Source organism: Osmerus eperlanus, chromosome 28 (assembly GCF_963692335.1).
Source record: "Osmerus eperlanus chromosome 28, fOsmEpe2.1, whole genome shotgun sequence".
NCBI lineage: Eukaryota > Metazoa > Chordata > Actinopteri > Osmeriformes > Osmeridae > Osmerus > Osmerus eperlanus.
In genome coordinates this window covers 2,035,041-2,049,232 of record NC_085045.1, presented here as the reverse complement: position 1 = coordinate 2,049,232, position 14,192 = coordinate 2,035,041, and the positions used below count along the sequence as shown (strand labels likewise).

At 47.5% G+C, this 14,192-nt stretch overlaps 2 protein-coding genes across 2 annotated transcripts in view; both read right to left on the bottom strand.

Annotated features, from left to right (window-relative positions):
- si:dkey-220o5.5 (actin filament-associated protein 1-like 2) overlaps window positions 1-171 on the bottom strand; it is a 13,717-nt gene extending 13,546 nt beyond the window's left edge. The window contains exon 1 of the mRNA XM_062454064.1: window positions 81-171. Within this exon, the coding sequence (XP_062310048.1) occupies window positions 81-171 (91 nt within the window). The remainder of the gene's footprint in view (window positions 1-80) is intronic.
- LOC134014883 (dematin-like) lies at window positions 7-14,123 on the bottom strand. Its single transcript, XM_062454062.1, has 17 exons — window positions 13,716-14,123; window positions 7,143-7,201; window positions 5,553-5,592; window positions 5,235-5,315; window positions 4,701-4,856; window positions 4,465-4,527; window positions 4,227-4,365; window positions 4,098-4,142; window positions 3,846-3,995; window positions 3,301-3,437; window positions 2,752-2,857; window positions 1,656-1,717; window positions 1,264-1,312; window positions 1,131-1,144; window positions 894-959; window positions 619-699; window positions 7-395 (listed from the first exon to the last, which is right to left on the bottom strand). The coding sequence occupies exons 3-17, from the start codon at window positions 5,562-5,564 to the stop codon at window positions 282-284; spliced, it is 1,275 nt and encodes a 424-aa protein (XP_062310046.1). The 5' UTR covers window positions 5,565-5,592; window positions 7,143-7,201; window positions 13,716-14,123; the 3' UTR covers window positions 7-281.
- Window positions 14,124-14,192: the final 69 nt, after the last annotated feature.

The window sequence follows — 14,192 nt, the reverse complement described above, 5'->3', positions numbered from 1 at the left end:
AGAATGGACCACGTACCCTTTTCTGTCCTGGGCCCCAGCCTGGGTCTTGTCGTCAGGTTAGTGCACCTGTAGCCTGTCACCAAGGCGACAGACCAGGTGAAGCATGAGGGCTGGGGGGACGCTGATGTGAGGGACCCATTTTTGTTTGCCTGTGTGCTCGTCGATCTCCATGACTACGCTTGTTCAGGATCGTTGTTGTTGTTGTTGCCGTGGCGGTCACAGTCGCGCTCAGGGTTCCGTCTGATGTTGCGGGAAGTGCAGTGGCTTGTGGGGTGTGTAGTCTAGAAGAGGGAGAGCTTCTTCTTCATGTCGTTCCTCTTCCAGAGGGAGAGGCAGTCGAACTCCTCTATGGGCATCTCAAAGAGTCTGAGGAACTCCTCCGAGGACAGGTGCCTCTGGAGGAAGGAACAGGAAGGAACAGGTGGGAACAGGTTTGAACAGGTGGGAACAGGTTTGAACAGGTGGGAACAGGCAGGAACAGAGTTCAGGTCACATCTGGCCCAAACATCTACAGGTCCACCACCATCACGGCTAAGCTTTGGCCCGGCCACTAATCATCCACAGCACAACATGACAGCACACGATGGCGTACAGTGTACTGTAAGTGTGTGATCCTACCTCCAGCCTGGTCCTGTCGATGCAGGGGGGCAGTTTGCTCCTGCCTCGGTGGGTCACCATCAGCATCTCGTAGGGGTAGACCTGGAGAGGTGGGTGAGGAAGCAACAACACAGGCTGAGCTGGAGCATGAGCCTGGCGCCCCATCGCAAGCCACGCAACGCCAGCCCATGAACCTGTAGGCTGCTGTCTGCAGCCTGCTGTCTGCAGCCTGCTGTCTGCAGCCTGCTGTCACAGCCAGGTGTGAGGCAGCAGTCAGTCACCACGGTGTGTATTACCTTCTCATCCAGCATGCTGGGTAAGGAGGTCCCTCGGTCCATCCTGGTGCTCTGGGTCTCTCCGTTCTACACAACAAACCCGCATTTGTGAGACAAGACACGCATGTACGCACACACACTTGCATAAAAACACACACATGCACATACACACGGTGGTTCATGGGAATCATAAAAAAGAAAAAAATAAATCACAAATAAGTGTGTTTTTTGGTCATGTGGTGTTGGTCCAGATATCTACGGTACCTGGAGACCTGTGAGGAGACAAGACAAGAGAATGTGTGTCAGAGACCAGCGTGCAGTACACCATGGTCACACTGGGTGGGCTGTGCTGTGGTACCTGAGGTACCTGGGGTACGAGACTCTCTCTCACCTGTCTCTCCCTTGTCAGTGTCAGATGAGGAGAACTCGACTGACTGGAGCTGGAGAGCAGAGGAGGACCAGGGTCAGAACTGTCTTTGTTTTGTTTGCGTTAAGCAGGTCAAAGAAACAAGCTTTCAGCAAAAGAAATGTCACAAAGTTCGTTTTCTTATTCGCTGTAGTCATGCGTCTACAGCTTGTTCACGTGTGGAATCATTAGAAAGCCCAGGATGTCCTCTACAATTGGACAGAATAAATAAACACAAAGGGCCATATGATTTAAAAGTTACTAGCCTCAAATGAGTATCCCTAATACTGAACATAAATGAATTGTAGGGTCTCAGAGGGACATGGGAGAGATACTGAGAGTGAGTTTGTATGTGCAGTCCAGCCTGCACTACCTACCCTGGTGAGACCAATCCTGCTGGAGGTTGCTGGAAAATAGACAGATCTGGATCCGTTCGGTCCTGAGAAGCAGAACAAAGAACACTGATGACTGACATCATTATCATATTCATATTTACATATATTCAAATATGAGATACGAGAGAGATGCCAGCTGCCTCACATAACACGTTATGTGTTATGTAAGACTCAGGGAGTCAGGTGGCTGAGCGGTTAGAGAATCGGGCTAGTAACCAGAAGGTCGCTGGTTCGATTCCCAGCCATGCCACATGACGTTGTGTCCTTGGGCAAGGCACTTCACCCTACTTGCCTCGGGGGAATGTCCCTGTACTTACTGTAAGTCGCTCTGGATAAGAGAGTCTGCTAAATGACTAAATGTAAATGTTATACTGCCTTTGCTCTGAAGTCAAGGCCTTGTAGTAGTTCTTCATCCTGACCACTAGAGGTCAGAGCAGTGCTGCTTTCACTGGGGACTAACAGTTAATCGCTCCTAGAGTGTAATCGGAGGGACAGCAAACGTCCCTGTGAGGCAGTGTCAGTAAACATCAGTGTCCTGGAGGATGGACAGCTATGATGGAACTATGACAGATGCGAGTCATTTAAAGCCATGAATGAGACTGTTTAAGCTTAAAAACGGCAAAGCTCCTTGTTTTAACGTTGGATAGATATACGGAGGGTTTAGGGGCCACGCAGAGGTGGGTCATGTGACTGTACACAGCGGATGTTTTCACTAAAGTAAACAGCCTGATGAACTGATAAACGCTTTGACAGGGAAGAGAGATTCTGGCAGGTCTCTGCCTCTCACACAGCTCTGAGATGCAGCCGGAGAGAAGATGGAGTCAGAGGCGAGGCAGAGGAGTGGGCAGGGAACGAGTGACTAGAACGTGAGGAAAGAGAGGTAGGTGGAAGAACCGGAGGAGGGGAGCGGAGGAGCGGAAGTGTGGAACATCTGTCTGTCCCGTCTTCACCGGCAGCCGATTGGTGGTGGTGAAGACGGGAGATCAGGGCACAAACACACTCTCAGATTCACAGCAACCACTCCTATGAGATGCGTTTGTGCATAAGTGTTTTTACTGTGTGTGTGTGTGTGTCTCACCCGCATGCAGGGGTGTCCTGTCGGGCAGAGAGCGGGTTTTCCTGCGGAGGGGAACAGCCTTCTCCAGCTCCTCCTTCAGGATGATTTTCCCCAGGTTGGACTGGATCTGGAAGCAGACCCCACCAGAATGTGGGTGCCATGTCACCAGATTGTGGGTACTATGCCACACATTATCGTCACAGCATTTGTCACACACACCTGCATGGTTCGACATTACCTCATAAACATAAAACACACTATTATAGGTGAGCTGCAGAACTGGTATATTGTTGTAACTGTATTTGAAACACTGTGTATATGTAAGGACACGATCGTGGAAAACATGAACTAACTTGCGAGCTTTAAAGCTCTAAACTTAGATTGTTGGTGATCTGCAGGGTTGGTAAAGAGAAAGTGGAGTGTTTGGTATCTGACCGCAGATCAAGAGGTTGCAGGTTCAAATTCCCCCTGTATGTTTCTTTGGATAAAAGCATCTGCTAAAAGAATATGTTTCAGTAAAATTACAGTCTGAGAGTATAGGTGACCCCCAACATGCCATGTTTCTCTGACCTTGTTCAGCTCCTGTGTCTGCATCAAGCGTAACCCTGGTGACACGTCCTCCAGGTCCCCGTCGTCGTACTCCTCATCCTCCTCGTTCATCTCTCCATCCTTCCTCTGAGACACAGCCTTCTTCCTCCATTCTATCTCTGGAAAAACAGGAAGAGGATGGTCGAGTCAGGTTGTTTGTCTGACACGTTCATGGTTGATGTAAGTGTTGCTGTAAGGGTGTGTGGATCATGATTAAGACCATTAAAACTGGCAGGTTCTTCAGCCAGTGATCAATAGTCTCTTCATCCCTGAAATAAGAACCTTCCCCCTCCTTCATCTCTCGTTCACTCTTCTCTCTCTCTCTCTCTCTCTCTCTCTCTCTCTCTCTCTCTCTCTCTCTCTCTCTCTCTCTCTCTCTCTCTCTCTCTCTCTCTCTCTCTCTCTCTCTCTCTCTCTCTCTCTCTCTCTCCTTCATTTATTTTTGCTCTATCTCCCACCCCTACTCTGTCCTTCATCATTAATCAGACCAGTTGCCGTTGACACCATCTTATTAGAGTGGGGCGTACCAACTGCGGCCAGGGAGGGGGGGCAGGGCCAGTAGTCCGTCTCTATCTTTGAGGGCAGGCTGGGATCAGGTGGCTGCGCGGCAGGAAATTTTGAGGACTCGATGATCAGGTCCTCTATGTGCTTCCCCTGGGGGATAGGGGCTAAGATTTCTGTGCACACACACACACACATGCAAACAGGGTGATTAAGTGTATGGTTTAAATCAGTTTCAAGGCAGATTAAGCTGCTTTTCTATGCTTTTCTTGACATACCTTGTTTGTAAATGGGTGGCTTCTTATAAAGATTGGTGCCGTTGCCTGGAAAGAAAAGGAGGGACAATCAGTTGAAGGAGAAGAGAAGAAGAGAAGAGATGTGTAGAGGAGAAGTGAAGAGAAGCTTACCAGGCCTGTGAAAGTGCAACAGTGGGGTCTTAGAGGTGGAGGAAGGAATGGTGGAGGAGGATCTAATAGTCTGGATGGTGGAACCGGGAGAGGAACCTCCAGGTGACTGATTCTCCAGCCTCTCCTTGTACAAAACAGTCTGAAAACAGAGAACGCAGAAGCCATCAGACAAAATCTACATGAGATCTTGACAGTAAATATATACATATATATTTTATATTATTAAAAAAACACTGACTTCATCCATCCATCCTACCTCGGGAGAGGTAGGGGGAGAGAGGGAGCGTGGCGACATTGACCTCTGAAAGAGAAAAGAAAGAAAGAAAGAAAGAAAGAGAGAAGGAGGGAAACACTGTTAGTTGACATCTCTCCTACTTGGTCATCCGTCTTCAGTGGTGTTATTCCAGAGAGTCTGCCTGGTGCTAAACATCATCATCGTCATGGTGATCGCTGTGCTGTTCGGTGACCTCTGACCTCACGGCTACAGGGCAGCTCGGAACGCTCCATGGGAGTGTAGTGGAAGTGGGGCTCATACATCATCAGGTCAGGCCTCTCTATGTCCAGGATAGCCTTGTCTTTAGGAATGGCTGCCAAGTCCTTATAACCTATCACCCCATCATCCATCCTGGCCTGGAGAGAGAGGAGAGGAGAGGAGGAGAAGAGAGAGGAGAAAGGAGGGGTGATGAGGGGTGGGGAGGAGAGGGGAGGAGAGGTAGGCTTAATGTGAGCCAGTATTACATTTACATTTACATTTAGTCATTTAGCAGACGCTCTTATCCAGAGCGACTTACAGTAAGTACAGGGACATTCCCCTGAGGCAAGTAGGGTGAAGTGCCTTGCCCAAGGACACAACGTCATTTGGCACGGCTGGGAATCGAACTGGCAACCTTCTGATTACTAGCCCGACTCCCTCACCGCTCAGCCACCTGACTCCCATTATGCGGATACTGCCGTCAGACACGTTGATTAATGATGATTAATAGTAAATTGTATTTCTGCAGGACTCACCACGATGGCGGCCGCTGGGGACCCCGGGACACTGGTCCCTCGGAGGGAACACACACTCCCTGGGGAGGTCCTGGCCAGCTGCTGCTCACACACACACACACACACACACACAGGTCAGAGGTGTGAAAACCCCAGTAAGACAGAGAGATTAGCTGTGAGAGCTACGTAGAGAATCAGGGCTGGATTCGTAGGGAGATGAGACAGGAGGAGAGAAAAAAATGTATTCTATATCTGGAGGCTTGTTGCCCAGCAACCTCATGTAGTATGCTAGGGGATGAGAACCATGATAAGCCCGAGAAAATACAGGCTGTGGCTTACCTTGGGCATCATCTTAAACGATGACTTTATTGTCTCTTCCCTGGGTCAGGATTTACAGGAGGGAAAAAGAGAATGCGGGAGAGAGTTAGAAAGAGAAATTACAATATTAACAAGATTTTACTGTTCACAACTTCACGACAACTTCATAATCTGAAACGTCTACAAAAACGTGTTGATAACAAGGGCACTCAACCGGCTTCTGGAAGGTTCCAGATAAGCCCTGTTCATTGATATCCACGGCCTAGATCACAGTATCACCATAGCTACCAGCAAAAAAACCTCTCACACACTGTCATACATCAGGGTGTTGAGATCTGATCAGATCGACTGAACAATTTGTACGCCACTTTGGGATAAAAACCAGAATGAGTCAAATCGAACTGAACGCAGTGGAAACACAATAGACATACAGTAGAATGAGTGTGTTAGGCTAACCCAGATGGTGTGTGTCCCAGTGCAGAGCTGGGTGACTAGGCGGCTTGTGGAACCATCAGCCTGGCAGCCAGTCCAGCTACCAACACCTCTGCATTGTGTGTCCTGCTTTGCTCTGTCACAAAGGACTTATTCTAGGGCTGGCAGGCCTTTGTCAGCTTACTGAAAAGAAACACACAGGTTTCCAGACTGACTAACATTGCCAGTCTGCAATGTTTGGGATGACGCATTGGGTATGTTATGTTCGTTTGATGTGTGTGTGTGTGTGTGTATGTGACCATTAAAAGGATCAGGGAAGAGAATATGTATCACCAGACTAATCTGGTGATACAAATCTGATATTTGGACCATATGGTCCACATCTTAATGCCTGCTCTGGTTGTCTACACAATGTGAGCCTGGTTTTACTGGTACAAGGCAACACACAACCCCCTAAAAATCTATCTGATACAGAGAATAGTCAAGAAAAGTGTCTCACAAGTCTTGTTGTTCCTTGTTTACATACTGTAAACTGATGTCTTCTTCACAGATACCATAACAATAACATCTAAAAGATCGTTAAATTCAGCTCGATTCCTGTATTCTGAGAATTAGGGTGCAGTTTGCTCCCTAGCTTCTCCTTTGGCCCTATAATCGATATATGCAAGAATGAATGATCACAAATATGTTATTTCTTCCATTTGTCATGAGTATTTGATACGATTTATGCCTGTGGCGTAATCAGAAGTTCATGGTTGATGTAAGTGTTGCTGTAAGTGTATGTGGATTATGATTAAGACCATTAAAACTGGCAGGTTCTTCAGCCAGAGATCAATAGTCTCTTCATCCCTGAAATAAGAACCTTCCCCCTCCTTCATCTCTCTTTCACTCTTCTCTACCTCTTTCGATCTTTCCTTCCTTCCTTCCCTCTCTCTCTCTCTCTCTCTCTCTCTCTCTCTCTCTCTCTCTCTCTCTCTCTCTCTCTCTCTCTCTCTCTCTCTCTCTCTCTCTCTCTCTCTCTCTCTCTCTCTCTCTCTCTCTCTCTCTCTCTCTCTCTCTCTCTCTCTCTCTCTCTCTCTCTCTCTCTCTCTCTCTCTCTCTCTCTCTCTATATCTCTCTCTCTGTTCTTTATCTATTTCTCCATCTCTGGTTTGTCTGGTCAGGCAGCAGTAGTCTTACCTCACACAGTAAGAGGAATCATCTCCTTCTCTCTTGGGTTTCGCACCCTGAGCCCCAATCTGCAACACAAAAGCAGCCTGGTTAGACACAGCGTTCAACACAATAACACAACACACAAGAAGAACACAAACTTACACACAAACACTTGCACTTAGAAACACACACTCTCACAAACACGCTCACATTTAGGAACAGACTCACACAGATACATTTACACATACCCACACACTGAATCAATTTTATTAGACATTCTAACCCAGCCCCCGGTGTCTCCATGGTGACTCCTTGTCCAGACCCAGGTCTGGTCTCCCCCTAGGAGGGTGTGTGGGGGGGGAGGTGAAAAGGGAGACCCCCCCATACACCCCCCCGACAGCCCATCGTCAAGGTATTGATTCATGTTCAGGCTCGGCAGCACCAGTGAATAAATTATTCACATCCTAACACGTCTCTGTCACCTGGGACATGGTGAACAGTAGCTCTCTCTCTCTCTTTCCCTTCCTCCCTCTCCCTCTCCCTCTCCCTCTCCCTCTCTCTCTCTCTCTCTCCGTCTCTCTCTCTCTCCCCCAGAAGGCTGCACACAACACACAACCTGGCATCACAGTGTAAACAGCTGCACAGCATGGTGTAAAGCGATGCGGCTCTGCGTGACAACCCAATCACAGCGAGGGGTTCCCCAACGTTCTGAGAGAAAGGAACCACGTCTGGACTGTCAGGGCAGACGACCACGCTGGGAACATCGCTGCATGCCCGGGTTCAGCTTGGAAAAACGAGAGATGTGAGGGAATGAATGCTCTCTAGCAAACATCGTCATTGTCACTGTGGTGTTGCTGTTGGCAACGAGTCACAAGCGCTGCCTCGGTCGTGTAGTTAGAGGACAATAAATATTGGTAAAGAGAAAAATCTCAATTCTCTCTTGGGAAGAGAGACAGGGAATGTAATGGAGAGAGAGAAGGATATGTAGGAAGTGGCCCAGGCTGGATTCAAACCCGTGGCAACGAGTCACAAGCGCTGCCTCGGTCGTGTAGTTAGAGGACAATAAATATTGGTAAAGAGAAAAATCTCAATTCTCTCTTGGGAAGAGAGACAGGGAATGTAATGGAGAGAGAGAAGGATATGTAGGAAGTGGCCCAGGCTGGATTCAAACCCGCGCCCCTGTGGTAAGGCCTACATGGTGTGCACACTTAACCAGTGAGCCACTGGGGCGCCACATATGACGAGTTAAGTCAGACCTTCAGCGGTCTGTTTACATAGATGGTTCTGGACTGGAGAACCTATGGGAGATTGAGAGTTGGTGTTGAATAACGTTTGCCCTTGAGGTGGGTCCTGTTTCAGACTAAATGTTCAGGATGGATCGATACCTGGGTTCTAGTTTACTCAGCTTGATCTCTCCTTCTCTGACCCTTCCCAGTGGCTACTCTCTGTCCTAACCTCACGGGCCTATATTATACAGCTCTTTTTAATGCCGTGAGTTCCATGTCTGTGAGTTCATACACACTGAGAAGGGTGTAGCTCAGCTATAGCATTTGACGTCTGATCAAGAATATGCCGGTTCAAATCCCCCCTGTACATTTCTTTGGATAAAAGCGCCTGCAAAATTAAAACATTTTCATGTCTAATATCTTCTAAATTTGGACGTATGTGTGTGCAGAAGAGAGAGCTGTGGAGTGTGTGGGCTGAGCCAGGCATTTACAGGGTGTCAGTTCTCTCCATGTATGTGTGTGTGGGTGTGTGTGAGAATGTGAGTATGTATGTGTGTGTGTATGTGTGTGAGAGTGTGCAGAGTCATATGTGTGCATGGACTGTTGCCTGACTCATAGAGTTTCGAACCTGCTAACATTGTCTTGCCAGAGAATGTGGAATATTCATGCCTCTCTGAACAGAACTCAGAATGAGACTGTAGTTTACAATGCACACAAACCCGAGTTGAAGAATGTAGCGCGATGTGACCAAGCACGACACATTGTACGCCTTACAATGCTGAGAGAGTTACTCAAAATCCTTCACGGGTATCATATAGAATGTGGAATGTATTTGTTTGGATTCCAACATTCCTTACGGAGCCATTAGACAAATCGCAAAGCAGCCAAGCAAAATAGTGCATCCAGCCACTCAACTCACCCTTAAAAGGCACGAAACAATAGGCACATAAATACTACCATTTTCTACATGGCTGTGCACCTCTTGTAGTCACCGTTTTTCAAAGTGCCTTTTGTTTAGTAACATCACATAGCAACACCACGATAACCAAGCAAGGGAACGAGACAAACCACTGACAAACAACTGCTAAACCGGAGGATTTGGAAACACCCTCCATCCTATGTTCCTCCTAGCCAGCCTCCCACAGATCTGCACCAGCACCATCCCGGCCATCACCGACCTTTCACCCCGCTGCCTCCAGCAACCAGCCGTGGAATTAATCCCTGCCCTTTGTCTTTACTCTGCAGCTGCACATTACTGTGATTAACTGCCAGTCCCGGCCCTGTGCTGGGGTTATAACTGGGGAGATGGTGGGCTGGTGGGCTGGTGCTGGGGTTGGAGGGCTAGGACTGGGCCTAGTGTCTGGGTTTGTGGGGCCTGGTTCCGGAGCTTTAGACCGTGGCCTGAGCGCCGGCTGGGTAAGGTCTCCCTCCAAGTCCTCTGTCACTGTCTATGCTAGCTTTATTTCTGCTGACTAACCCCATTCATGCTAAACAGTGTCGGAGCAGAAGAAGGGCACGGAGAAGAACGGAGGGCGACCGGCTCGCTGGTTTATGACCTTGTTTCTATTATGTGGTTCTCTGGAAGGGCTGAACCCACCAGGGGGGTTCTTAATAACACTCAGTGGGTTTTACGTCCTCCTTTTACAAAGGCCGCTGAGCAAGGAGGCCTGGAAGACACAGCCAGAGGGTCTCTAAAACACAGCTACGATAGGAGGAACCGATTTGTTTTCAGTTCAGTCGCCGCGATGAGTGAACGTGTAGCATCCAGTGTATAAGAGTCTCAGGAATGATCCTGAACACGAGTCTGTCTCTGCCCTCTCCCTCTCTGTCCCCCTCTCTCTCTCTCCAGTCACTCTCTCCTGTCTTTCTCTCCTCTTCTGTCCAGTATCTCTTTCTATCTCTTCTACAATCTATTTTGTAGAAGATCTCTCTCCTCTTCTCTCTAAATCTCTCTCCTTCTCCGGTCCTGGTATCTCAGCAGACTGTAGTTGACATGAGCAGCAGAGGAGACACAGGCATGGATGCATCTAGAACAGTCAGAACCCAAGTCGCATGACACTAAGAATCCAGTCACATGACACTCAGAAGCAGAAACATCGGTTCCATCTTCATGGTCGCTGTGATGTCTCTGTCAGAAACAGTGCTACGTTTTACACATTTAGCGTTTGAACAGGACGTTTCCCCGGGCAGTGCTGTAAATGAATACACTACAGTTCCAATTCAGCTCCAAAGAAACCGATGCCTCCCGTGCTGCAGTGAGTTTCAGCAGCAACGTCACTTATATGGGGCACAGATATAATTCTCCAGGGTCCAAATGCTGACTCACTCCATGAGATTCATTCCGACATGAGTCAGCCACTGTCCTGGGGACAGTATGATCATTCACAAACCATTACGATTACCTAGCAACTGAGTTAGTGATGCATTTCACATGAAAAGATAAATGGGGAAGCCTTCTGCAGTCTACACAGTCAGGTCTAAATACAAACCAACGCATGTTACAAGAACAAGGAAATCACGTGTAGCAGTGTGTATATGTGTGTGTGTACTGTATGCCTGTGTGTGTCTATGTTGGTGTGCTTTTTGTCAAACGGCCTCATTAGAAACACACTTATCTCAGCCCAACACAACCAGACCACACCCAGACAGCCTGACACTGGCGTCACCGAGGCAACGGCTGCTCTGATTGGCTGCTGTGACTTCCCAGCGCCTCTTCCTGGCCTCTTTCCCTCGTCGGTTTGACACATGGTCCCTGCATGCCACACCTGCACCCCGAGATAAGGTTCCAGGCCGAGGCACATCCAGCTACGTCACCCCCCCCCCCCACCGATCCCCCCTCTTATAGGCCACAACAACCTGCCTCTGAGACTGCTCTGCATACTGTGAGATACAGGCAAGATCAACACTATTCAGATGAGGCAAAGGAAACTTAAAAAAAAGAGGAAATAGGTTGTATAGGACACACACGCACACACAAGCACACACACAGGCTTTCTATGTAAACATACACACAATTGCGCACATGGGCACTTGAAGAGACACACACACACAGGCCCAGTGGGTTATTTCTGTGCCACCAGTCGCCCCTCCTCCTCCTATGCCTCTCTCTCCACTCTCTCCCTTCCTCTCTCACTCTCCATCCCTCCGTCTCTGGTCCCATCTGTCACAGAGGCGCAGCTTTGTCCCACCATTCCTCTACGAGCTACCCCCCCCCCTCCACCCCACCACCCCCCCCCTCCACCCCCCCCCTCCACCCCACCACCCCCCCCCCCCTCCACCACCCCCACAACACCCTTCAAAACTCAACCCAAACCCTTCTCCTTTTTACTCCACTCTTCTCCTCTCCTCTTTTCGGATCCATATCTTTAACTTCAACAATGAAAAACAAGGATTATGGGTTTACCTAGTTGTTTTTAACATCAAGAGCATGGCTTGGTCAACAGTAAATTAAATATCGTCATTAGATTTCAGCTGCAGTATGTGGTAAGCCACAGACAGCGGGTTTGTCTGTCGTCTTGGTGTGAGGATGGATATCGTAGTGATTGTCAGGCTTGTGACAAACCACCCCAGTGACAAACACACAGCCTGACTCAAACACTGAAGCGCAACAGCTGGAGAACAATCTAGAGTCATTTACAGCGCTTTGACAAACCGACAGAACCGTTCGTTTGTTTCTTCCGTTCAGCACTATTTTACAACCTTGTTGCGGTCAAGTCCATGGTCTCGCAAACAACATTAAGTCTTCACCACATTAACAAATTCCGATTCTCCTACAATCTCTCTCCGTAGTCCCCTTTGTGCTGGAGGTTAAGGAGGTTAGGGGCTTTGTAGGGACTAGCTGGTAGCACTGGGAGACATAAGTACAGGGTTAAGACTTCCCTTTCTTAAAACTGTGCCAGCACCGTCAGCAATTAACATGGTGGCTCATTAGCCTTAAACCACATGGGCAGACAGATTGAAGCAGCTGAACTCTTTTTCCAGGGTGCTCGTCGATACATTCTATGACTGAAGAACAGAGAAGTATTTTGGCTGTCCTATCAATGTAAGATCTTCAGCTTGGTTCAGGTAAAGATTTTGACATTGATAAATATTGTCAAGGGAAGATGGGATTCTTCAAGCTTACAAGCAACACTACCTTACCCCTCTCAGTCTGTCAACATGACGCCATCTCACAACACTACCGTTCCCTGTTTATATAACAAGTAAGAAAGAGGAGGTTGAGTCACGTTTTAAAATAAACCAGTAAATCTCTCAGGTCAGGTCAAGACGTAGTATGTAAAACCATATACTACTTTTATCCAGGAATAATTCATCTGGGGGTCATTAATGCTCATTATGTAACCTGATGTTTGGTTAAGTTTTCAATCCCCAATGATTTTTGCTTCAGACAGGAGAGCTCTTATGACAACCAATTGACTCAACAGTCATTAGCCCTGGGGGTTTTTTGGTCGCAGATTGAAGTAGCAATATATATGTTCACAGACCTGCTTGAATTAAATCAGTGATATGATAGATTAGCTCAGATTATATCCCCCCAGCAGGTTGGTTTCCAGCGTAATCCTTGTATTTTTCCATATGTTCACAATGACAGATGAACAGGCCACACTGGTGTATATATTTACCAATGTTAGAATGATCACCATTAAGAAATGATTACAACCCAATGGTGTGCAACCCTGAATCCCAAATCACCACTGCCTGAAAATAAATAATGATTGAATCAATAAATGACAGATACTAATAGAATTCAGGCCTCAAAATATTTCAAAACTATGCATTAAGATCATATGACAGCGGGAGTGATATTGTGTTCAGATGTCTGAAAGATCACAGATCCTACAGATATAAAAGGACTCGGTCTGCATTGATGTGGATGTGATGATAAAGATAGAAGTGGGAATAGGAGTGGTGGAGAAAACGTGACGCTCTGGTTGTTTCGTTAGGTTTTCGCCTTGACAAGCGGCTATACGGGGGTACCGGACCTGTCCCGCCGCATCAACCGGCAGCGACGTTATGTAAAAGCTTTGCGTTAATCCATCATTCACAGCACACAAAACATATCGACTTTTTTATCGACAGTTAATCACGTTTTCTGTGCAAAAATCGTATCAAATAACGCTTCTATAACCGATTTTGATGACAGTAATGAAAGTAACGTCCTTAATCGTTTATGGTTGACTGGCAGCATCAGCATCGCAGCTGGTTAATCCCTGTCTAGTCTGGGCACCACCATCATCATCCCAGCCAAGACAAGGTCGGTGGCTGCATCCTGTCTTAAATGTAACCCTACCAATGATAACTTGATCTTTTTTATAGCCTAAAATTATGCGAACAGTTGATGTGTAAACTGGTGTACTGACCGCATAAAGCTTACCTGGAATGTTCCTAAACGAATCCGTCTTCAGCCAGTGAATTGAAGACCACACTAGGCTTTCCTTTTCCACTCTACACTTCCCTGAAATGATAACGAAGCAAAGGAAAAACTAAACAAACAACCAACGAGATCGAGAATTATGTGAGCCGGTTGTTAGTGTACATCCACCTGCGCTGTTCGTTGCAGCGGGACTGACCTACACCTCTGCTGAAAGCAGCAATGTGTTTCTGTGCGTTGCTGCCCCCCGCGCCGCTGGGCCAATCCAACGCCCTGGAGGGGGAATTTGCCGCTCACCACACAAACGTGACAGCGCAGTATTCTATCGCTTCAGATGCTGGCATGCTCCTCATAGTCGTTTATTGTTAAGGAAAGAGAATGTAGCCCATGTTTTAAAATGTGTACAACTGTTAGCTACGAATAAAAACGTGTGAATTCAGCTTGTTCTCCCAACTCATGTAGGCAATGACAGAAACAATT